We start from the raw sequence: 24,805 nt of genomic DNA, 5'->3' as shown, positions 1-24,805 counted from the left end.
GCAGGGGAGGGGGGGGCTCTGCAGGGATGCCTCCTCGCAATGCCTGGCAGGAGAGGGGGGGGGCTCTGCAGGGATGCCTCCTCGCCATGCCTGGCAGGGGAGGGGGGGCTCTGCAGGGATGCCTCATTGCAATGCCTGGCAGGGGAGGGGGGGGCTCTGCAGGGATGCCTCCTCGCCATGCCTGGAGAAGGGGGAGGGGGGCTCTGCGGGCCCCAGAAGGGACGCTGGGAACTGGGGCTGCGCTGCCAGCAGGGGTGCAGGATCCCCTAGATCCCAGGCCCCGGTGACGCAGCTGGGAAAGGCCTAGCTGGGCTTGCCCGACCGCCCGCTCTCCCCAGCCCCAGGGCGGCGCGTGCCGCGGCGAGGGGCGGGGCGGGGCGGGGCGAGTGCCGTCATAGGGTGGCCGCCCACAACAGTCACATGACGCGGGGGCGGGGCGGGGCGGTCACGTGACAGGCGGACAGGGTCAGGCGCTGCTGTTGCGGGCTGCCTCAGGGGGAGCCACGTGGGGTGAGTCAGCGCCGGGCGGGGGCCGCCCGCAGATAAGGAGGGAGGCGCCGGGGGGCTGCGGCGTTTGCACGCAGGGGCCGGCGGAGCGAGGGGTTCCTCGGGTAAGTGTGGGGCGGCTGCTGTGCCGTGGGGAGAGCGAGGGCTGGGGCAGGACGGCGAGCTGGGGGAGCTGGGGCTGGACGGCTGGGGGAGGGGGCAGTTTGTATGGGGCTGGGGAGGGAGAGCTGGGGCTGGACGGCTGGGGGAGGGGGCAGTTTGTATGGGGCTGGGGGGGGGGCAGTTTGTATGGGGCTGGGGGAGGGAGAGCTGGGGCTGGACGGCTGGGGGAGGGGGCAGTTTGTATGGGGCGGGGGAGGGGGCAGTTTGTATGGGGCTGGGGGAGGGAGAGCTGGGGCTGGACGGCTGGGGGAGGGGCAGTTGTATGGGGCTGGGGGAGGGGGCAGTTTGTATGGGGCTGGGGGAGGGGGGCAGTTTGTATGGGGCTGGGGAGGGGAGAGCTGGGCTGGGCCTGCTGGGGGGAGGGGCAGTTTGTATGGGGCTGGGGAGGGAGAGCTGGGGCTGGACGGGGGGGGCGGGCGGGCGCTGGGGGAGGGGGGCAGTTTGTATGGGGGCTGGGGGAGGGGGGCAGTTTGTATGGGGGCTGGGGGAGGGAGGGCTGGGCAGTTCGTTGAGGGAGGTTTTGCAGGGATTCCCATGCAGGCTGTGGATAGGATTTCTGGGTGCTGGAGGTGAGGGCAAGTCTCTGGGCAGCCAGGTATGCAGGATGGGGAGTGCTGGAGGAATTTACATTGCAGAATTTAAGGATCTTCATCCTTGTCTGGAGGGGATGAGGAGTGTACAGTTGCTATGCAGCTCCAATTCTGGGCCGCAGTAAGATCTCTGCTAATGCTGGGGTTTTGCAGAAATTTTGCACTCTGTGGTATTGTTGATAATATCTACGGTGTAGGGCAGGGATCTCAAACTCAAATCACCATGAGGACCACATGAGCACTAGTATATTGGCCTGAGGGCCGCGTCACTGAAACCTTTTCATACAGCGGTATGAAAGTGTAGTCAAAAATGAAAAAAACGAAGAATAATAAGAGTATGCTATTAAAAGTCAAAGTATATTAACCTTTTTAAAACTGTAACGTGAAGAGGGCCTTTAATAAAATATAAACACTCAGTAATGCACCTCACTCAAATGACAAAACATGCATTTACTTTTAGAATTACTTCGGTTAAAGCCCCCTCTCTGCCTCTGGCCCTGCCCCCACTCCATCCCTTCCATGAGGCCCCTGCCCTGCCCCCATTGAGTTCAATAGGAACTTGAGGTGTTGAGCACCTCAGAAGATCAAGCCCTTAATCTCTGGTCAACATCTTCAAAGGTATTTAGGCATCTAACTGCCATTGACTTCAATGGGAGTTCAACAACTTTAGGGATCTTAGCCTCCATGCCTCTGTGCCCCACTACTAAAATGGGCATAATACTTTCCTAGCTTACAGGGTGATTGTGAAGGTTAACTAATGTTTGTAAGGCACTCTGATGGGGACCAGGGCCATGTGAATAAATTGTGACTGAGGCAGGGAGGGGGTTTGATCCCTCTAAGTTTGCAGAAGAGGAACCACAAAGAGCGGAATCTGTGGTGTTTTTGATAAATGGACTTAAGTTAGGGCCATCTGTTATGAATATTGTGTTTTGGCAGCAAGATGGTAGGAAGATCAATAAAGAAACTAAATACAAAACCGGGAGGAGGAGGAGGAAGAACAACTTCCACTGTGAAACTCTATCAATGAATCCCCTCTAGTGCTAGTCCTGAAAATCTTTAGCAGTTACCTGCAAAAGTGTGTTTTACTAATAGATGTAGCTCCTTGAGGCCGGTATTTGATGAGTTTTGCGAACACCAGCAGTTGACACTGGCCAAACTCCTTACTTATAAATACAACCAACTGGTGTTAGAACTAAAATGTAGGGTTGCCCTTTTGTAGTGAGTACTGAGTCAGGTGATTCCTGTGACCGCTGAACATGGGCCCTGATTCTGCATGGTGGGGCTCTGTGCCAGCTGAGGAGGGTGCAGCTCCAGACCAAAGTCCCCTCTTGTTTATGGTCACTTTATCTTGTGCTCCTTGCCCCTTATTCAAATCTACCTGCTTGATTGAATTGGCTGCCTCCCCCATTGGTAAATATCAGTGCTGGTTGTACAGAAGGTCTGAGGTCCACTTTCCAGTCCCATGCAGTAAAATCAGACCCCATTTGGAGATCGCCACTCTTGGAGATAAAAAGAAAAGGAGTGCTTGTGGCATCTTGGAGACTAACAAATTTATTTGAGCATAAGCTTTCGTGAGCTACAGAGCTTATGCTCTAATAAATTTGTTAGTCTCTAAGGTGCCACAAGTACTCCAACTCTTGGAGATGTTTCTTTCTCCTAGTTTGGCTGTTCACCTTTTCTGACTTGCCTGTTTTTAAGGTCATGCTGGATATTTTGTCACCTTGGTTTTAAGAGTTCCACTAAGCAGGGGAACCCTGCAGAGATGGCTCCTCCCTCTTCCTTCCCACCATCCCTCCCCGACTCCCCACCCCCAAACACACACACTGTGGTTCATTAGCTTTACATGCCCACAGCCTTTGCGTTGCTCCCATCTGTGTACAGGATAAAAACAGTGACTGCTGCCTTATGCTCGAAGAATGATCAGGCACAAGCTTTCTGCAGCCAATGGGACATGCCCGAGGGTAGCTGTTGTACAGTTTATCTGCTCCTGATATTGGTCCCACCCTTCAGCAGGAATCTGGCTGGATAAGTTGAGGCAATGTCCATATGAAAGCTTCAGTCACTGGTGTAATTACCCGGGTGCAGACCCCCTAGTGCAGCAGTGTAGATGCAGCCTAAGAACTGGGTCAGCTAATGATTTTGTAACTGGTTCTGTGGAAACTGTTCAGACCACATAGAAGCCTCTTCTAGGCCAAGGCTCCAACTGCTGATGAAACCAGTTTAGCTGAACTAGCTTTGAAACTAGTTAATTCTTGAGGGGGAGCAGGGAAGGTAGGCAGACTTCCAGTGTCACCAAGCATCTGGGACCCTTGCTATAGCCTGAAGATAGTCTCGTAAACAGCTGTTAACCAGAACTAACCTAAATGCTACAGCAGGGTGGAATTTCTAGTCACATGCTTCAGTGTTCAGGTTTTCTTAAGCTGTCCCCAAGATGTTGGTAATCAACAGACTGGAAAGGGCCAGTCTCCATTCTTACCTAAAGGACATCGCTTCAAGTAGCCATGAGTTGCTGCATGAATCTTTAATAGCAGTTCTTCTGTAAACTTTCCAGTCTGTTCTACTGGAATCTAGGTCTTGGGTAAGAATCTGGGTTTTAATTTGGTTCCTACCAAGCTTGATTTCATTCACAAGAGTTAATTTTAAAGAGAAGCAGCATTTTAACATCAGTCTCGCTCTGTTTAGACAAGATCTGTGAGTGGCATCCGGTTTTGCAAGGATAGAGTATTTTGCTAACTTTCTCGCCTCCATAACAGATTGACAGGTTTCAGAGTAGCAGCTGTGTTAGTCTGTATTTGCAAAAAGAAAAGGAGTACTTGTGGCACTAACTAGACTAACAAATTTATTTGCGCATAAGCTTTCGTGAGCTGTAGCTCACGAAAGCTTATGCTCAAATAAATTTTAGTCTAAGGTGCCACAAGCACTCCTTTTCTTTTTTTCATAGCAGATTGAGTTTCGCAAAGAATAATGGGGAGATATGGCTGATGTGTGTTTAAAACAGTTAACATTTGGTGATAATGCAGTAATAGATACAATACATCGAGTCTGGTAGCTGCTTTATAACCGTATGAGTTACCAAGTAAGCTGGCAGTTCATCAAGCAAAGCAATATTTCTTTGAGTATATGCTTGCTTTATCATGGCTTTAGTGTCATGTAAAAAACCCTTAACTGAGGGACAAAGTTCAGGTTTTTGTATCTGGAATAAATGAAGTAATTACAGGGAGATGCCAGACTTTATTTTCAAGTTATTGTGTACATACAATCGTAGACCAACCTTTTTGGTTTATTACAGCTCAGACATTGAAATGATTTGTCTCCACCTCTTGCTCAAGTATATAAAAGTATTTTATGAGTATTAAGCCTTTATGAGGTAGAGTATTGCGGCTGCTTACAGATGGGTAGACTGAAGCACTGAGGTGACTTCACTAGGTCAGAGGCAGAGAGAGAACCTGGGAGCCATGGTGTCCAGTTTCTGCTCCAACCCCTCCCACTCTATGATGTGGCAAGGCTTTCTGGCTATTAGCTTATGAGTGTATAGTTGCTAAAACTCCAGCATCTAGTGCTGCTGTGATAACCGCTTCAAATGAGAATCTTGCAGTGATTGCTTTTGTGGGAGATAGAGGTATGTCTGATCAGAGTCGTACAGCAGTAGGGGAGGGACGGATGCATTCTTCAGTCCTCTAAATCGCACCAGCACAATATGCTGCCTGCGTTGGATCTCTCATTTCCACTGGCTAGTTAAGGGAAATAGACATGGATCTGTCTGCACCTTCCAAATCTGCTTGTCCGTTGGGGAAATAGTTGAAATATGGTTAGGTGGATGGGAAGCACTACAGGGCTAGTCTCATGAGCTGAAGGCTAGTTTCTGAGTCCAAGTATCTGTTCCCGTTTTCAAGAGACCAGCTTCCTAGAGGCTTCTGGATTTCAAATTGGACAATATGACAGGAAATGAAACCATTGATCACATGTCTGAAGTGTCTTTAACACAGCTGGAAGTGAAATAACCCCTTTGGAGGCTTCTGGCTCGCATTAAACTCGTGACCAAGGAGAGAGCTGGGGAACTTCCCCAGAGTCTGCAAAGTTCCTGGATTTTTTTAAATCTCTGGATCCCACTGGTCCCTAATTGTGTCTTAATCTGAGATTATCACTTTGCCCCCTTCAAGCCAAGTGGTGAAATTCTCAACTGAGCATTATACTTTGACTCCCTTGCAGAATCAGACATCAGGGTATTGTTCTCCATTGTAAAGGTTACCTTTGCTATCAGATGAGCTAGACAGTTTAAATCTATGTAGGAACTCTCCTATATTCATATTATAGGAGTTCATAGAGCTAGTAAGCAGAGAGCATTGTGCTAGATGCTATATAGTAAAGCAGGGAGCATCTCCCATAGAACTTGCCATCTTAAGACAATGGGTACACTGTTCAGAAGCACCAAGACATAGGGCTTGTCTACACTACCGGTCAGATGGATGAGCAGTGATTGATCCAGCAGGGGTTGATTTATCATGTCTAGCATAGTTGCGATAAACTATCGCTCTAGCGTCGACTACGGTACTCCACCTCAATGAGACGCGCAAGGGGAATCGACAGGAGAGCGTCTCTGGCTGACACAGTGCAGTGAAGACATCGTAGTAAGTAGATCTAAGTACGTCGACTTTCAGCTACGTTGTTCTCGTAGCTGAGTTGCGTAACTTAGGTTGATTTCTCTCCCCTAGCCCTTGGGAGCCTAAATCCCATTTTCAATACGACTTAGATGTTTAACTCCCCATTTTCAAATGTGACATAGGCATTCTCGATGCTTTATCCAAGATCAGTCTCTCTTCCCCCACCCTCCCCATGTGTTGCTCTTGTGGGTCAAGAGCTGGGACATATGCAGTTGCACAGGGACTTGCAAGTGGTTGAACAGCCGTCAGTCACGTTCTTCTAACACTGTTTTGTTACAAAGAAACTTGCAGCAAAAATCCAATGCTGCCATGAGACTTGTGTTTGTAAAACCTCATGTGGATTCTGCTTCCACGTGCATTTGTTCCTGAGCTAGGAGCATCCGCAACTGCATAAAGGTTAGCTGTTTACTTGTACAAAACATGACCTCTGCAGAGTGCCTCAGCTTGATTAAAGATAGTTCAGTCAATTATAGGACTGATTCTAGTGCAGAAGGCTCTCTGCTGGGGGTCTTAACCTTTCTTTCTGTTTGAACTTGACCCTGTCTGCACTGGAGTCTGTTGAAGTTACTTACCTGCTCTCTGCCTCATTTGCCCCATCTGTAAATATGGAGATAACCACTGCCAGCCATGCCAAGAAGTATACCGTTCATAAGCCGAATTTTTTTGTGTTTAAAAAAAGTGAGGCATCAAAGAGTGGGGTCTGGCTTATTAATAGATCTACACCAAAAGTTGACAATTTAAGCTCAGAATTGAATATCTAATACATTGTCATTGTAGATCAGGGTCGGCAAACTTTGGCTCCCGGCCGTCAGGGTAAGTTGTCTGCGGGCTGGGGCATTTTGTTACCTGGAGCATTCGCAGGCATGGAGCCCCGCAGCTCCACTGGCCACAGGTTGCTGTTCCCAGCCAATGGGAGCTGCGGGAAGCAGTGCAGGCTGAGGGACTTGCTGGCTGCCACTTCCCGCAGCTCCCATTGGCCGGGAACAGCAAACTGTGGCCAGTGGGAGCTGCGGGGGTCCGTGCCTGTGGACACTCCCAGGTAAACGAAACCTCCCGGCCCACCAGAGGCTTACCCTGATGGGCCGGGAGCCAAAGTTGCCGACCCCTGAATACAGGGTCAGCTTATGAAAGGGTCATACAGTTTTTGCCATTTTTACCTATCCATCTTGGGGAGTCGGCTTATAAACAAATGGGCTAACAAACGGGTATATACGGTAAGTATTTGTAGAACAGTCTAGTCCTGAGCATTGTATAGTGCAAGTCTCAATAGCACTGTTCTTGGGACACCTGCAATCCTTCATCTAAGGGAGAAATCCTTCCAGGCTCTGAATTTCCTACTCTTCAGAGTGTGATACCAGCTGATAAAAGAGGAACTGATCAAGTGCAACTAAAAAAGAAAACTGTGTGGAGAGAAGAGGAAGTGGTGGGAGCACGACAGAATACTAGCCAGTCACTTCAGTGTGTAATCCAACTGCACCCAGGGTGGGGGAATTGGGCACAGAAACTGGTGCTTAGCTGAGTCCTGTTTGCTGCTTTGCCTCTCGCCTTGAACAGACTTGGATTCTTCAGAATCTTTATGCCCCAGGCTAGCGGGTCGAAAGCTGGCAGGAAGACGTCAGCAAACATTCAGCTTTTGATTTCTTGTGAGAAACTTAGCAACAGCTTCTTCTGCCAGGCTCACTCACTGATACGCTTGGGCGGTCTCTTTGCATGTTTTTAAGTACTGAATTGCTTTGCTGAACAAATGCAATGGAAGAATCAGGCTGCTTAAAAGCTATACATCTCTCTGGCGGCGGACCAAACTTAAATGCAGAGAGCGTGTATTTGTTTTCAATTTGGTTCTGGCTCACTGGAGAGCAACGGTCTCTACCTCAGTGTCTCAGATTGCGGAATCTGATACGAATTCACAAGCTTCTCTGTCTCGGATTTTGTACAAACAAAGTGCTGTCGACTAATACTGAAACTCTGTAGAGCTGTCTTTGAGTCCCACCAGTTGCCCCACTGTCTAAAAACGAAACGCTGCAATTTACAAAGCACTTTTATATCTTAAATGCCAGTTACATATTCTGATCTTTTTGAGGTAGGAAAGTACGTGCATCCTCCTCTTACAGTAGCAGTTCAGTGACCTGCTCAAGACTGCAGAGGGAATATTAGATTAGAACAGAGTTTTTTAGGCTAACACACATGCTTGGGGCTCTTGGGGCCAGATTTTTCCAAAGAGCTCTGCACCCTTTAGAGATGGATGATCAGCACTTTTGAAAATGTGATCACTTCATTTAAGTGTCTAAAGTGGGAGTGGAGCTCTTGAAACTCTGGTCCAAGTTATGCTGTCTGAGCCCTGGGAAAATCTGGCCCTCAGACAGTGCCTCTCTCAACTAAAAGAATGAGGAGTACTGGTGGCACTTTAGAGACTAACAAATTTATTGGAGCATAAGCTTTTGTGGGCTAAAACCCACTTCATCAGATGCATGCCTCAACTAAGAATTTTGGCAAAAGTTTGCCTGGTCCAGCAGTTCTTCCATAGGATGGTGCTACATCCTGCAGCACCAGAACTGAAGTATCGTCTGATATCCTGTCTAAATGCTGCCTCCCAAGAACTGAAAAAGCCACTGGGATTTGACTCAGTGCAGTAGTGGCTCGCTTGGCTCTGCAGCTGCTCGAGGTCTGATTCAGCATTCCCTGTGTGGCCTAGCACTTATGTCAGTGGTGAGTGAGTGTAAAACGACTTGATAGTGAGTTATGCTTGCTTTCCACTGACACAAATGATACTTGAGGCACAGGGTATTAGTGAATTGAGCCCTTAGCATGCCTGTTTTTAGCCCAGGTGTTGACTCTGAAACCTAATGACATTGCTGGCTTGCTGAATATTTCTGCTAAAATAAAAGCAGTGAAATGCTTATTCATTCTCTTGGCAGCGGCAGCTGATCTAGCATGCGAGGCAGCTTCTTCTCGGTGCCTTCTGAACCCCCTTGCCCACCCGTGAGTGGAGGTGGGTAGAAATGAGCCCTGTCTCTCACTAGCAAGTGATGCTGAATGCAATAGCTAAGGAATAGTATAGTTGTTGTACAATGGCCAACTCTACCTCTGCAGGTTGGAGTGGTGGAAAGAAGAGGCAGCTGAAGTAGAGAAGGGGATCTGGAAAGTGCAGTATAGATGAGGCATTGAATGACTTGTGCTTGTTATAGTTGGCATCGGTGGGCTCTGTAGTTAATAGAAGTTTATTGTTTGGGAAATAGCGTCTAAGAAATCTATGAAAGATTTGGCCAAGTGTCCACCTGTAACTATCAGTGGCTTGACTTTCTTTGATAAGGAGGCTCTCTGGGAAGTGCCAGGGGATGTAATTAAGCAAGTATTGCACCTTTAATGGCTACTGGGAGCTATGGTTGGGTATAGAATTCCTGCACTGCCCTCCCCTGCAGCATAATCTAAAAGGGGAGGATGAGGATTGCTCAATAATATGAATGACTGACTCCTTTCTGGGCATTGGGTAGGACCAGTAAGGCTAGCCTATGTGTTTATCAGGTTGCCATGGGTAATTAAAGGATTTACAGTTTAAAAATCACACTTGTGTTTGAAATATTCCCACAAGTAACTCCCAAGTGTGACTAGAGGAAAACAAAAAGAAAGGGAGTACTTGTGGCACCTTAGAGACTAACAAATTTATTAGAGCATAAGCTTTCGTGAGCTACAGCTCACTTCATCGGATAGCTGTAGCTCACAAAAGCTTATGCTCTAATAAATTTGTTAGTCTCTAAGGTGCCACAAGTACTCCTTTTTCTTTTGCGAATACAGACTAACAGGGCTGCTACTCTGAAACCTGTCATTATGTAGAGGAAAACAATCTTTTTTTCTCTTGTCAATATTTGTGCATTTGACAATGTTTTGTGTATTGTCAGTTTCACAGCCCATCCCCCCTCCCGCCATGTTAGTCAGTTTCACCTATTTGTTTAGGTGTTCTCACACAGCAACAGGGGAGAGAAATCTTAACCGTACAGGAAAATGTGACTAAAACCCACAAACTAAAAGGGAATCTGAGGGCAGCGTCTGAAACTACTAACTTCTCTGTGAAACAGGGTCTGGATTTCAAGTTGCGTCCCACTGAAAGTGATGATATAAGAAGGGTTAGGTTAAAAATAAATAACATTTACAAGGTCAGAAACTTTTCTTCCAGGGGACCTCTTGTGATTTCCCCTCTCAAAGAAAAAAGTACATGTAAACTCTGGAAATGGCCAGATTGACGTTAGCAGTAAAGATTGATCAGAGATGTGCTCTGGAAACTTAACTCTGAGTGTGAGGAGGTAGCTGGTGGTCAGTGAGTACATTTCACTTGAATTGATCTCTGCATAAAGGATTCCATCAGCACCACTAAAGCTACTGGCACTGGGCAGTATTAAATATTGTAAGTATTAATAAGGCCACTATTAAAAACTTGCAGCTGGCCCAGGCCAACTGGCTCGGGCTAAGGGGCTGTTGAATTGCAGTGTAGACGTTTGGACTTGAGGCTGGGGACCCCATGAGGTGGGAGGGTCCAACTGAGCTGCAACCTGATTCCAAATGTCTACATGGCAGCTAAACAGCCTCATAGCCTGAACCCCATGAGCCCAAGTCAGCTGACATGGGCTAACTGTGGGGATTGTGACCCTTATGCTTAGTCCGTGCCCCAAAGAGCTTTCTGATTGTTGTCTTAGCAAGACTGTGTATAGTTACAGGGCTTGAAGCATGTTCAGACTGGGATAATCTGCTGCGTGTTTGGAATGGGAAACTAGCCTATAGCAGATGGGGAACTACACTTGAGAGACTCTTCATCCCTTGTTAAAACGGCGCTCACGTGGCTTGAGGTGTAGTTCCCTGGGCCGGGAACAGGGTTTGCTGAACACGTTTAAATACCGCTCGGCACACTGGGATTCTGGCCCAGCATAGCTGAGACTCTAAAGCCTGGTTCGAAGCCCATTTGAAGATGGAGCATTTCCCTTGACCACATTGGACCTCAAGTCAGGCACTGTGTGTTTCAGCAAAGTACTGGAGCTTACCATATTAGAAGTCACTTCATGGGTTTGACACCTTTGGCTCCCTTTCCCATCCTGAAGGATGGATACATGTGGGAGTAGTTGGTATGCATTCTCTTAGGACCTCAAGCATAACTGAATCGATAGCCACTAATTGCCCTGGGATGGAGTTCAGAATGGGGCTTTGCAGAAGTCCTGTTGTACCAAAAAGTCATAAGGAGAAAGTACAGGTCACTTGTGTCTTCATTGTACTCTTCCTCTTTGCAATGGAGAATATTTTTGTTCTGTTTAAGCCGTTTAAATCGTGGCCCAAGCCGTGGAGCTTCTTGGGTCTTCTCTGTATTGGAAAAGTTGCATGAATGTAACTAAATCAATCTTTAAAAGCAAACTTTTGAAAATGTTACCTTTTGTCTGATCCATCCACAACGTGAGGTTTGATCACTATGTCCATTGGTCAGTGTAACACTGTGCCTCTGGATTGGTAGTCTTAAAGCATGAACTTCTGATGCCCATGCTAAAAGACCCAGCTCTTAGTCCCAAGACCCACACAGGTTGACTCCCCATCTCTCATGAGAAGGCCTTTAAGTCCTGCCTGTGCTAGGGGTTTTAGCAAAAGATTCCTGCTGCTGCTAAAATTCCCTAGGGTGGGCAGGGCCATAATGACAGAATGTCAGGACTCAAAGGCCATCTCCAGCAGTACAGTGCACTCTTACCCATCCTGCCTGGGCACTGATTCAAAGGGGAGAGTGCCACCTACTGATTTGCCATGAGCGCTTTGGGCTGCAGTTTGGGATTGAAGCTCGGGAGAGGAGGTAGTTCCTGTAAACTAATTTGCCTTGAAAACAGGAGGACGGTCCTTTCACTATTTGGCATTGTATAACACAAATGAATAGCTTTGCACTGAGTTTTATTTAAGTTGTTGGCAGGGAAGAGGAATGAATTGGTGCAATTCTGGAGGTCTCTGCACGTGATCCTTCTGGCAACCAGTGTGGTACTGTGAGTCTAACAAAGCAGCACTGCCCCCTCCCTACAATATCCTTCTCTGCTCATTTGCAGTGTGTATTGTTACCCTGCTTATAATCACGTGACAGGCTCTGCCTAACAATAGCTGGCATCTCTTTCTACAAGTCCTTGCCAGGAAGAACACCAGTTTGGAAGGGGCTAGCTGAGCATCTAGGCAGATATAGTGCATGGATTGATGTGTGGATCTGTTTCCAGGTGAAGAGTACTGCTTTGTGGCCAAGATGTGGCAGTCTGTATCTGCCCTGTGTGTCCTGGTGACCCTCGTGAGTGCCCGCAGTGTCCCCTACTTTGCTCCCCTCTCGCATGATTTGGTCAACTACATCAACAAACTCAACACTACATGGCAGGTGAGTAGCAGTGCTTTTCCTCTGTGCTCAATGCCTGTGGCTAGGTTGCTGATGGAGAGCAGTGGCCCTGTGCAGTGGTAGTGCCTGGATGGATGGATGCGATTACTGCCCCATAAGTATGTTCCAGCCCTGACTTAGAGAGACCACCTTGCACAGCCAGGATAGCTGTGTCTAGGCAAACGTTGCCTCTCCTAAAGTTACCTGCCATGGCTGGATTTTGCTGGCAGCTGTTCACTGGGAACCAAAATCCTCTTGCATACGTCACTAAGCAGCCATTAATGTGTATTTTCAAGTAGCACCTCTTCCTTGCAGAAGATCTCAAAGCACTTTGCAAACTGTATAAGAAACTCCAAACTGGGTCAGCCCCACAGCAAAGTTAGCAGGAAGTGACTATCCTATAATGAGCGTCCTGCTGGCAATGCCAGCTAGGTAAACATTAATATTTCTTGTATGCTGCCGCACCATTTCCCATAACTTGGATCAAAATTGCTTACTGCCAGCATAAAATATCTACATGCATCCACGGACGCTGAAGGTCCGTGCATGCTAGGACAATAACCCATAGCTCACAATGGCTCTTACCCACCGACTGAGCTGCTACTGCCCATGAAGCCCATATAGGCTCCATACTCCCAGTAACAATACTGGCTATGGGTTTAGCCTCATGTGGAAGGCCATGTCTACACTACAGGGACTACCACAGCCTAGTTTTGGCACTGTACCATAACCCTGTAGCGCAGACAGTCTATAGCAAGGGAACTGAGTTTTCCGTCACTATAGAAACCACTGTCCAAGCAATGGTAGCTAGTAGACAGGACCTAGCTGTGTCTGCTGACCTAGCCCCATAGCTTTGGCGCTCAGGAAGGGTGGATTATTCACACCTCTGAGCACTGTAGCTATGTTGACCAGGCCAAAACATGTTTGGGAATGAAGGAGATGGTGGTTGCTGCTGATAGAGCTGTCAGCAAAGAGGACTTTTCCTCCTTTGGAGGAATCCTAGCTAGCCCAGCCTTGAAATGCAAAATGGGTGTCTCCATGCATGACAGTTGGTTGTATGAGACCGGCTGTACCCTGTGGGCTATTAAACACTCAGTAAAATGGTACTGAATGAGGCATGGTCCCAATTTAACAATCCAATCATAGAATATCAGGGTTGGAAAGGACCTCAGGAGGTCATCTAGTCCAACCCCTTGCTCACAGCAGGACCAATCCCCAATTTTTGCCACAGATCCCTAAATGGCCCCCTCAAGGATTGAACTCACAACCCTGGGTTTAGCAGGGCAATACTCAAACCACTGAGCTATCCCTCCTACACAATGTCTGTATATGACTGCCATTGACCATGAAGAAAAGGCCATTAAGAGAGTGAGCAGTGCAGCATATTTGAGATGCTAATTGATTCTAACTGGGATTAACGAATAGACAGGAAGACAACTGCTGCAGAGAGGTGGCTTTGCAAGGAAAACACCCCTTGCAAAACACAGCAGCTGTAACGAGAGAACTGGGCAAGCGATCTGACCTATCCTGGAGTGCTGGGGAAACCCTGCTGATGAGTAACCATCAGGCAAGACTTAACATGGCAGGCAGGGTGTGTTGAAACCCAAAGCTCCACAGACAATGAGTGATATCCCTCCTTGCTGGAGTGCTGGGCACAGGTGGCTGTGTTTACCTGGACAATAGGATAGCGTTGCTGTCATTTCACATTGGCAGGCCATGCTGCTTCCTGATCTACCAGTATAGAAGGACAAATGCATAGTAGCAGAATGAAAGGGACCCAACTGATGATCACTTGTGTGTCTGAATCTTGCCTGCTTGTGTTACCAGTCAGGCTTTAGCTACGTCTCCATGATGAGCTAGGGGTGTGACTCCCAGCAGAGCCATCCCTAGGGTATGGCGAATCAGGGCGACTGCCCCAGGCCCTGCACTTTTATTAAAATCGTGATGAGGTGGGGGAGGTGAGTGGCAAGCGGGTGAGGGGAGGAGACCCCTTACCAGAGCCTCCCCCAGCGCCTGCTGGCGGGCCCTGCCAATCAGTGCCTCCCCCGCCCTCTCAGCGCCTGCCACCTGCCATGGATCAGATGTTTCACAGGGTCAGGAGGAGCGCGGGGGGGAAGAGGCAGGGGTGGGAAGAAGTGGGGTGGGGCCTTGGTGGGATGGGGACGGGGCTTGGGCAGAGCACCCCCCAGCAGATGAGAAACTTGGCACCTATGTCCTGGGCCCCACTCCCCCCCTAGGGAAGGCCAGGCTTATGTACATGTACTTGCACTAGTTTGAGGAGACTAGCACGAGTATAGAGATCAGAGTAGCCTGGTCAGTTTGTCTTGGTATTCAGGTGGGTTTGTACTTGGCGTGGCGAAGCTGTGCTTCCACTGCCCGTGCTACTGCAGCTACAGTGTATAATTGGCAGCAGATGTGTACCGGAGCTGGGAGTCGCGCCCCTTGCTCACATTACAGCCTGTGTGTGAGACAACTAAAAGGAGGGAGAGAGGGGAAGGGTGATCCAGTGGTTAGGGCACTCCCCTCTGGCTTGGGGGGCCTGGATTCAATGCTGTTCTCAACTGCAGACTTAGCCCCTCCCCAGCTAAATACCCTTGAGGATTTGGGCCTTAGTCTCTTAGCCCATCTGTAGAATGGGGGTAGCACTTCCCTTCTTCCCTGGAGTGTTGAAATACACTGAAGACTGAGGTGCTCAGCTGCAGTGGGGCTAGAGAAGTACCTTGGGTAGAGCGGAGACTCATTTCCTTCCGTCAGGGTGCCATGGTGTCTGGTTTTGGGGTTGATCTTTCACTGGCAAGAGCAAAAGGACACTTCAGAAACTTGGCAATTGTGACTAAAACCCACAAGAATTGGCAGAGGGAGGCTCTAAGGGGCAGGCGTTGACCCTGAAAATGCTTGGGTGTTCCTCCTTGGAACGGGTCGGGTGATGCTCACTGCTGGTGTTGAGGTTCAGTTCTCTCTCTCTCTCCAGGCTGGGCACAATTTCCACAATACTGACATGAGTTATGTGAAGAAACTGTGTGGTACATTCCTGCATGGGCCCAAACTGCCAGTGAGGTGAGTGCTATGGGGTGTAACACGTGGGGCTCTTTTGAAGGGTGGGAGAGGAGAGGTGTTTCCAGGCGAGGAAACCCCTACAACGCTTCATATCCTTCTTTCCCCCTCCACCGTACCTCTGTTCTGGGCCCAGAGCAGTGCAGTGGGGTCTGCTATACCCTGAACTCGCCTAGTCATGGGGTATCTAACTGCTCAACCTTGAGACATTTGTCTTGGGTCTCTTCTAAAGCGAGTCAGTGTAGAAATGTCAATTTCTGTTAACTTGGTCTCACAACATGAATCCTTCATGTAACTTGGATGGCTGCCTTCCATTACAGGACTGAGTTTGCTGGAGAGATGAACTTGCCGGACAGCTTTGACTCCCGGGACCAGTGGCCAAATTGTCCAACCATTAATGAGATCAGAGACCAGGGCTCTTGTGGCTCTTGTTGGGTAAGAGGATCATACTGCCTACGGGGAGCAATGCGCTGTGGCTGCAGCCGTGCAGATGTACCTGAACGAGCTAGATCAAAGCGAGCTCCAGTAACAATAGCCATATAGCAGTAGCATGTCACTCAAGGAGGTACCCAGAGTCCTGGACAGGCAGGGCTAGGTCTGTGCAGCTTCACTGCCGTTATTCCTGGTGGCTTAATTAGCTCTGCGTGCACAGTGTGCTGCTCAGAATTACTCTGGGGATATGTGGGTTTGCCATTGAACTGCAGAGAAGCTGTCCAACACGGGTCATAACCACTGTGGTGCAAGGTATCATGCCTCACAAAAAGAGGAAGGGACCTGTCAGTCTGTGTAGTGAGAGTTGACTGTGTGTGGTCTATGCTGCCTTATCTTCAAAGAGAATCCAAGCCTCCATGGGCTGCAGTAGCATCTCTGTCTCCAAACAACTGGACTGGGACATGCACTCATAAAAACTCCATCTTAGAGGAGCCCTGCGCAGTGATCTGTGGTACACCTGGTGAGGAGGGAAACATTGTTGCTATTAGAACTTAACAGCCACCTGCCATTGGCTCTCTAAAGACACAGGGCTCTATTTGCAGACTGGCTGACATGTCCATCAGTCCAATAGGTGCAGCCTTGCCCGCATGCCCCTCTGCCCCAGACAGCAATCCCCCACAGTCAGAACAAATTCCCTTGGGGCTGGAGCCACCTTAGTGCATGGTCCAGTTGCGTGTCTCCTTGGTAGCAAACACCCTAGGCCCTCCCCTTCCCTTGGAGGGTGCATGATGCTCTTCCCTCTGTGTGTTTTGTAGGCGTTTGGTGCGGTGGAGGCCATTTCGGACAGAGTCTGCGTGCACACCAACGGCAAGATCAACGTGGAAATCTCGGCGGAAGATCTCCTGTCTTGTTGTGGCTTCAAGTGTGGGATGGGGTGAGCAATTCTCATGCTTCAAAGAAATGGCTAGCAGGACCTTTGTGCCAGCCCAGAATATAAACCAGTGAGCCAGACTGTGTGCCAGACTGACCTCCCCGTGACTTTCCAGTCTAGGATCAATAAATATTAATGTTACGTGTAGCGCCTAGGGTGTAAAAGGGAGACCTTGTGTTCCCCGCTCAATGGTGAGGGTTCCTACACACTGCTGCCGAGGACCTTTGATAATGCTCATCTGGCATCTCTCTGGGTTTGAGGGGAAACAAATGGCAACAAAACCTCAGTAGTGTTTGGAGGTGTGCTCCCACGATCCCTGCCGCTTATACAGCTTAAACGCCGCACCTCTGCAATGTTCCAGCTCGACTAGCTCCGTTCCATCCTCTTATACTCACTGTGCCTCTGAACTGTGTCGACCCCTTGGCCCTAATGTCTCAGTGCTGTTCCTTCTCTGTTCTGTGTTGTACTGACATATAAACAAGCATGCAGGGGGACTTCACACCATCTGTAGCCTGACTTGCCAAGTGGTAAGGTTATTTGAACAGCCTCTCTTGTTGGAAGAATGCGGTATGGGGGGGGGGGGGGGAAAGACTCCCATCGTTTTGATCCATCTTCGTGTTGGTCATTGAAGATCTTACAGCTGTGTAAAGTCCTAGATCTAATTTTCAACCTCCAGGCCATCTCCCTAAACTGAGGCATTGACAGAAATGGAATGAGTTTATACTCTCCCTTTTGAGTTGGGACTGGAAGCTTCAGTGTTACGGCCACGCTTTTCTGTGACTCCTCTCCAAACTGGAACATTGGCAGAAATACTAAATCGTGCAGGAGTAAAACTCCAGGATGTCAGATTAGCTTCCCCTTTGACTGGTTGGTAGAAGACCCTGCATGAGAGCGAGTTAGTATAAAGCTTTGACCTGCAAGCAGATTATGCCTGGTCTTAACTGCAAGCATGTGTGGACTCCCTTTTGCTGCACTGGGACCAGTCATGTTCTCTGAGTTAAGCAAGTGCGCAAGTGTCTGCAGGATCGGGGTCTGTGACCACTTGGACCCTGTGCTAACCCCAGTGTTGCTGTATTTCCCTGTCTCACGTCATGCACAAGCTGAAGAGTTATACTTGGAGGGTGCAGAGCGGGCTCTGCCTTTTAGACCAGGAGCTTGGGAGTCAGGACTTCTGGGTTCTTTCTGCTGCTACTGGCTGTATGGCTTTGGGCACACCTGGTTCCAGTTATCCTTCAGTCGAGTGGGCACAGTGTTCCTTGGGGGCAGAGGCCTGCAAAGCAGCTGATGAAAAGGTGATGTAGGCAGCAAATGTTGCTTGTAACCAAAGAGGAGGCAGTGCGTCCTAATGGCCAGAGTATTGACTGGGATTTGGGAGACCTAGGCTCTGTCCGCAGCTCTTTCATTAGCCTGCTGCGGGACCATGAGCAAGTCCCTTCACCACTCTGCCTCAGTTTCCCCATCTGTAAAGAAGAGCTATGTATTGCTACCCTGCTTTAAGCACTGAGATCTAGAGAGGCAAACCAGCTAGGAATAATCCTCTTGCCCCCACCTGGCTGCTCCAAGCTGTAACAGTTCTATTGTAGTGGGAGCCTGACCATCAACGATCCGCTTCCATACTCCCTGAGCATCTTAATTCTCTAGTGCGTGTGCTTGAGTGTTACTAGATGACCTGGCTTGTGTCAAAAGCGGCCCTCTGGTTGTGCCAGACCCAAAGACTGATGTGGAAGCTGAGCTAAGGGCAGGGTCTGGGATTTGTGACTGACATGCCCGTGGTGGTTCTTGCAGGTGTAATGGCGGCTACCCTTCTGGTGCGTGGGGGTATTGGACTGAGGAAGGCCTGGTGTCTGGCGGGCTCTATGACTCCCATATAGGTAAGCCAGAAGCCATGCAGGCTGTCGATGCTAATCGAGGGAGTTGGACTATGTGGGTTTCACAGTTACAGGGCTAGCTGCGCCTCTGACCCCTTCTCTGATTTGCATGCACCCACCCACACACCCTGAAACCAGTATGAGGCCTTAAGCCATCTCCTTCCTTGGGGTACAATCCCGCAATCTTCCTGCTCCTAGACAAGGTCCTGGGCTGCTATCTCCTGTGCGTGACCCCTGCTTACCCCAGCAGCCCTTTCCCATTGTGACCTATGGTGAGCACAGTGACCTGAACCAGCCAAATATTATTTGTGTAGCCACTGAAACAAGCATAGGAGAGAAGAGGTTTTTAAACCAAAGTGTCTGTCTCACCTAGACCTGTTGGTCTTACTCCCACCCCTCCTGACCTCTTGAGGTCTGGGTTCAACTTGGCGCTCCTTCTGCCCTTGGGAGACTGACTTTTAAATGCAGCCAGAGGCTTGCTCTTTCCCCGTCCTGAGCTGGGCCTGTTGCCAATTAGAGCTCGGCAGGATGTTGGAGGCGGCTCTAGTGTTGTGTTTTTTTAAAGCGTCCTGGGAAAGATCTACGTACACCCAGACACCCACACTTCCTTCCTCTTTGTGTTATCAGACAATCGCGCCATATGTATGCACATGGTAAGCAACATAGCCACAGCATTCATAAACGATTGCAGGGCAGCTCCAGATCTGTCTCACTGGGGACTAGCGACTAGTTCAAATGGCTCTGATGTAAGGAATGTGGGGATGCAAAGTTTGGCTTTAATGGAGACATTTCTCTTATGGTAGCACAGGCAAGTCACCATGTGGTGTTCTCTTTCCTGTGCACTGGAAGGTTTGTGGGGCATAACTGCCAGGCCCCCATGGTAAACTGGACCTAAATTCCTGCAGTCCCTGGATTCTGCAGGAGGCTGGGATCTCTGCAGCAGTGTTATTCATTTGAATTATGAAAGCTAATACATCAGTTGTCATGCTAGTATTTGTCAAGTTTGATGCTGCAGACTCTTGTACTGACAATACAGTTAAACATTGGGGAGAGGGGATGGAAGCGCAAGTAACTCAGTTGGGGACGCTTGGCCCTAGGGAAGCATGAAGGAGGTTGTTTGAGAATGTGGGCTGAGTGCATTTGCTGGCTGTTCATTTCTATCCATCAGCAGTGGAGGCATCAGAGATGTGACTTAGTTTATCGTTAGGTTTCAGAGATAACACCCCTGAGATGAATGGGTAGGTTGCGTGTCTGCAGAAGGAGCTGTTTCAGGCTGACTCTGGAAGATATCACCGCATCACTTAGGGATTCGAGCGCATTGGGGCAAGGGGTGGTGGGGCCCTGCAGAACTCTGGGAGAGCAGCCTCCGTTTGAAAGAGGCTGGTGGGGAAGAAGCTGTCTGACCTCTTTTTGTCTAACCCAACAGGCTGCAGACCATATTCCATCCCTCCATGCGAGCACCACATCAATGGGTCACGCCCCCCGTGCACTGGGGAGCAAGGGGACACCCCCAGGTGCGACAGACACTGTGAAGCAGGCTACTCGCCTTCATATGAGAGTGACAAGCACTTCGGTAAGAGGAAGCCACTTGCCCTGGCCTACGCTAGACCCATGCACATCTCTTGCCTTTAGATTCTGAAAGGCCTAAGGGCCTGCCTGCGCCGGTGGTCGACACCATGGCCTTGGCTCATAGCTGTGAGCATTACATGAACAGGGGTACTCGGGGGGGGCCCTAGCATGGCTCGTATCTTAATGGAAAGTGTGCGTCTCACCCGCTGGCCTTCCTGCACGGGGTGGAATGTCCCTCTGGCCACCACGGCACTTGGGTGTCCAATGTATTTTGAGCTGTTGCTTTTTAATGTGCTGCATTAGAAACGAGGAGAGCCAGCGCCCTGTGGGCCACCAGCTGGTGTTCCCAGTCCAGTGTGGGACCCTCTGGCTGCGGGTGGACGGGTAATTGTGCTTAGAACCACAGTAAAAACATGCCCCTGCTGAGAGAAGAGGCACCGCATGGGAGCCCTCAATCATGTCCCTTCACAGGTGAGCCATTCAGAGTGCATGGACACTGCACTCCCGAGCTCTGCCTCTGGTATCCGCAGGCACTGGCCCAAGCCCTTGTGCCCTAGCCATGGTGCTGTGCAGATGTAGAAACCAGCATGGCGGGCACTCTAGCAGAACTTCCACTGGCTCTAGAGGGGTTTCTGTTCCTGGGCTATGCACATTCCCAAGGAGCTCTTGCCTTGAATCCTCCTTCCCCTTCTGGATTAAAACACAGAAAGGGATTGTTGCTTGTCAGCTGAGGTTAGAGTCCTTCGTGCCAGAGTGAACCCCGTATTGGAAGTTCCCTGAACTCTCCATGGGTTTCCTGTACTGGGGCGTAGCCAGATGGTGAAACTGAGACACACTCTGCTCTCACTTGTGCTGGGCACTCTAGGGCTTGCAGGAGGCTCTGTCTAGCTGCATCCCTGCAAAAAAGCCAAATATCCAACATCTCATTAGTGTCTGTAAACTGCACTGGCAAATCGGGTGACATGATGCTGCATTATGAGCCTTTTCCTGCTATAGCTGACTGCAGCTTTCCTTGATTACGTAGGAAAGTTAAATCTGTAAGATGGAGGAAACTCATCCCCTGCCATGAGGGGTAGTGAAGTGTGGCTCAACCAGCTTGGCTGACTATTGTCATCTTTTTGTCTTTTGTTTTTGACTGGGAGCAAAGTCAATTAGTGGCTTCTAATTTCACATGCTCCAGTGCTCAATAGTACACTTCCGCCCCAATGGCAGAGTCCTGCATGGACCTCGGAACAGACTGGCTCCCAGTGAAGATACTGGAAGCTAACCACTGCAGCTTGCACTGGGCCTGGGTGGGTTGATGTAGGTGCCCACAACTACTGCTGAGATGTATCTGCTTCTGCTCCACAGGAGCTACATCGTACAAAGTCCCTTCCAGTGAGAAGGAGATAATGGCTGAGATCTACAAAAATGGCCCAGTAGAGGGAGCGTTTGCCGTGTACGAGGACTTCCTCATGTACAAGTCGGGTGAGCATGACAACCAGGCTGTGGCGTGTTAGCTGAGCAAATGCTTCATGTCCCATGACAGAGGGGATGGGCATTGCTAGCTCGGCCACAAGTTACTGGCCAGAAGCCAGGGGGACGTTCTCTGGGTTGGGTTAGAAGGAATGTCAGACTGATCACAAGCAGCCTCTCTTGGCCTTCAAAATCAACGTGCTGGGCAAGTGTAAAGCTTCACGCCCCGTAAGGCAGATGCTGTTATGTTTGGGTACATGCCTGGCCCTGCTCATTGTAGTTTATCGTGTATTGGGGAAACTCAGGCAGAAGTTTAGCCAAATATTAAAGCATTAATAGAATAGAATTGATGTCATTTCATTAGTTTAAGTCCCCCTAAGGGAAGTCCATGGTTGGAAAACTGGGGCCCTTGACTGGCCGTGGGGGTCTAGCATCTCGTTTCCTATCGCCCCCTGCAGGTGTTTACCAGCATGTCTCCGGGGGAGAGGTTGGTGGCCATGCTATCAGAATCCTTGGCTGGGGCGTAGAAAATGGCACTCCTTACTGGCTGGCTGCGAATTCCTGGAACACTGACTGGGGTGACAATGGTAAGCATCCAGGATGTACTTTGGGGCAGACCAGAATTGTGGATTTGTTTTTCCTTCTACAGGGTTAATCTCCCCATCTTTAAATCCTGGTATAACTGGAGCTCTCCTAGGAAGTAGGAGTTTAGAGAAGACCCTCTCTTGCTTCTAGCAGGCTGGGTAGGAATAGCCAGATTCTGTTTGTTCAGCAGGAACGTACTGACCTAGCCTGGTCAAGCTAAACCCTGCAGTCAGTGAGCTTAGGCAGCACCACATGAAATGCCCACTGCATGTCTGGTTGTATGACCCTGTAGGATATGGGTGATTGGGTGTCTCTGGCAGGGCCCTCCAGATACTGACTGAGCCTGCCTGTGTAGGCTTTTCTATGGCTTTCCTCACCCTTGTACTCAGAGCATCTCCCATCTGTCCTCACAACACCCCTTTGAAACAGGGAAGCCTCCTCCTCCACTCTGAGGGGGAATTGAGAGAAAAAGGGACTTGCCCAGGGTCAGCCAGAAAGTTACTCCCAGTGGCATTTGGGACCCATGGGAAATCTCTTGGGTTTGGGTATTGGTGAGCCTTACCTGCCCCACAGCTTCAGACCAGGAGGTGAGATGAGGGAAGTAGTTTATCAGTAGCCTTCATGCCCTTGTGTGACTGACACCAGAGAGGAAACACAGTGGCAGAAGCAAGTCTGCTGGGGAAGGGTAGGTGGTGTAGTGGGATAGTTCACTGGGCAGGGGGGCAAGAGACATGGGTTCAGTTCGTGGCTTAGCCAGACTCCCTGTGTGATCCTGGGCCAAGTCATTCTGTATCCTGTACCTCGGTTTGCTCTGTCAGAGCTCCCTCCAGGGGTGGGGAGGAGATAAATCCATTGATGAGGCACTCTATGGCCCTCAAAGCATAATAAAAGGACCTCACCTGTGTGGGGAGCTGACCTGTGAGTATTTACACAGATGTTGTAATTGGGTGTAACAGGGAATCTCAGCAGAAGTGCAGTAACTGAGCATATATCATCTAACTAGTCTAGAGGGATGCCTGGGGCTTTCCTACCTAGAGGGAACTCAAGTCGTCATGCCCCAGGGAGAGTTTTTTGAGGCCAGTCTGGAAAGTAAGAATGCCCCAGATTGTAAGTGACTTTTTTTCTCTCCCATGTGGGATTAGTGACTCTCTCTTTAAAACCTCTCCAGGTTTCTTTAAAATCCTCCGAGGGCAGGACCACTGTGGAATCGAATCCGAGATAGTGGCTGGCATCCCCAAAACAGAACTGTACTGGAAGAGGATCTAACTCCCTGGCTTGGGTGCAGCTGAAGAGATCAAATCACACCTCTGATTCTTATAAGCAGGCACAGAGCCTGCACTCTTGAGACTATGGTTGAAGCTACATATTAAAGCCTTTTATCTTGTTTAGTTGTGTGGTGGTAATGAAGGAGATGGTTTCTGTATCCATGTGCTAGCTGCCTTCTCTGCTGGAGCTCTCTGCTCCCAAGCCAGTTTCTGTGGCATCATCCCCCCACAAGCATTTCCTTCTCCAAGGACTGAGTTAGTAGTGACTTTGCTATCTCTCACCACAGCATGGAGGTGACTGAGACATTCTGGCCTTTACCTGCCTAATTCAGTGAACCCTCTCGTCCAAGCGTGGGTGAAGCAATCACTTCATTTTGGAAACACATCAGTACAGGCCAAAGTATGTGCATGGTCAGGGAGGCCGGACTGGCTGACCTAGGGGGTCTCTTCTATCTATGACATGATGCATGCTACTTCAGCAGCAGCCTTGCTGGCTGCTGTCCCCAAGTTTGACTTCTGCACTGCAGCGTGCCTAGAGGCCTAGCTTCTCAAAGTGGGTATGTGCAAACCCTTGTCTGTACATAGTGGACATTGCACATGCACTTTTGAAAACTCATACCTAGGTTTATTTGCTAACCTTGTTTCCTAAGTGGGGGAGCCTCTTAGTGACACAATACTGGCAGGGCCTGGCTCTAGATGGAGTAGAACAAGGCTCTTCCACAGATTAAGCTTTTCATAAATATCTTCCTCTGCAATGCTTAGTTTTTTATTTGTTTTACTTGGGCTCCTCAATCATTTATTACAGCTCAGGGGTCACAGGTCTGGTGGGTGATGAGATGTGATCAACCAGCCTGTTACACTGGCACATGGATGCTAAGAACATGCAACTGAACTAAAGCGACTGGTGTTCAGATGAAGGCCAGTCTGGGGCTTGCAGATAAAATAAATTGGGCAGGGTTGCATCCTCTCTTCTTCCAGGCAGATGCTTATCTCAGAGGGTGGTTCAGCAGATTGGTTGAAAGCAGACTTTGGGTAGCATGCTGCCTCTGCAATAGTGATTCTCTCCCAGGGTGCGTTAGTGACTGCAAATCTGAATTCAGGCTGGGTAGGGGAAGAGGGTTCAGTAGGACTCTGAAGGCTTCTCTGTATGGTAGGGGAATGCACACTACAGGGGCTAGACTTCTAAAGTGTACTAACATAGAAATGGAACTAGGTTAAAGTGCACAGGGGAACCTAGAGCATGCACCAGCAGGGTCGACATAGACCAATTAATGCATGTTAGAATGCTTTAGAAATCACACCCCCATGGTGCTACTGGTTGGTGTGGGCAAGCTGTAATTTACTTGGCTCACT

At 49.2% G+C, this 24,805-nt stretch overlaps 1 protein-coding gene across 3 annotated transcripts; it reads left to right on the top strand.

Moving 5' to 3' along the window:
• The first annotated feature begins 427 nt into the window (after window positions 1–427).
• Window positions 428–23,575, top strand: CTSB (cathepsin B). 3 transcript variants are annotated; one of them, XM_043510103.1, is made up of 10 exons: window positions 428–510; window positions 12,145–12,296; window positions 15,265–15,350; window positions 15,668–15,782; window positions 16,595–16,713; window positions 18,496–18,581; window positions 20,005–20,151; window positions 21,498–21,614; window positions 22,061–22,189; window positions 23,356–23,575. In XM_043510103.1, exons 2-10 carry the CDS (start codon window positions 12,171–12,173, stop codon window positions 23,451–23,453), a joined length of 1,023 nt encoding a protein of 340 aa, XP_043366038.1. In that variant the 5' UTR covers window positions 428–510; window positions 12,145–12,170; the 3' UTR covers window positions 23,454–23,575. The 3 variants fall into 3 exon arrangements, with proteins under 3 accessions (XP_043366038.1, XP_038251513.1, XP_043366039.1); XM_038395585.2 differs by having other exon boundaries at window positions 444–611; XM_043510104.1 differs by lacking the exon at window positions 428–510 and adding an exon at window positions 5,865–5,887.
• The last annotated feature ends 1,230 nt before the right edge of the window (window positions 23,576–24,805 follow it).

Source organism: Dermochelys coriacea, chromosome 3 (genome assembly GCF_009764565.3).
Source record: "Dermochelys coriacea isolate rDerCor1 chromosome 3, rDerCor1.pri.v4, whole genome shotgun sequence".
NCBI lineage: Eukaryota > Metazoa > Chordata > Testudines > Dermochelyidae > Dermochelys > Dermochelys coriacea.
Note: the sequence above shows the minus strand (reverse complement) of the source record. Positions and strands in the feature narration are given on the sequence as shown.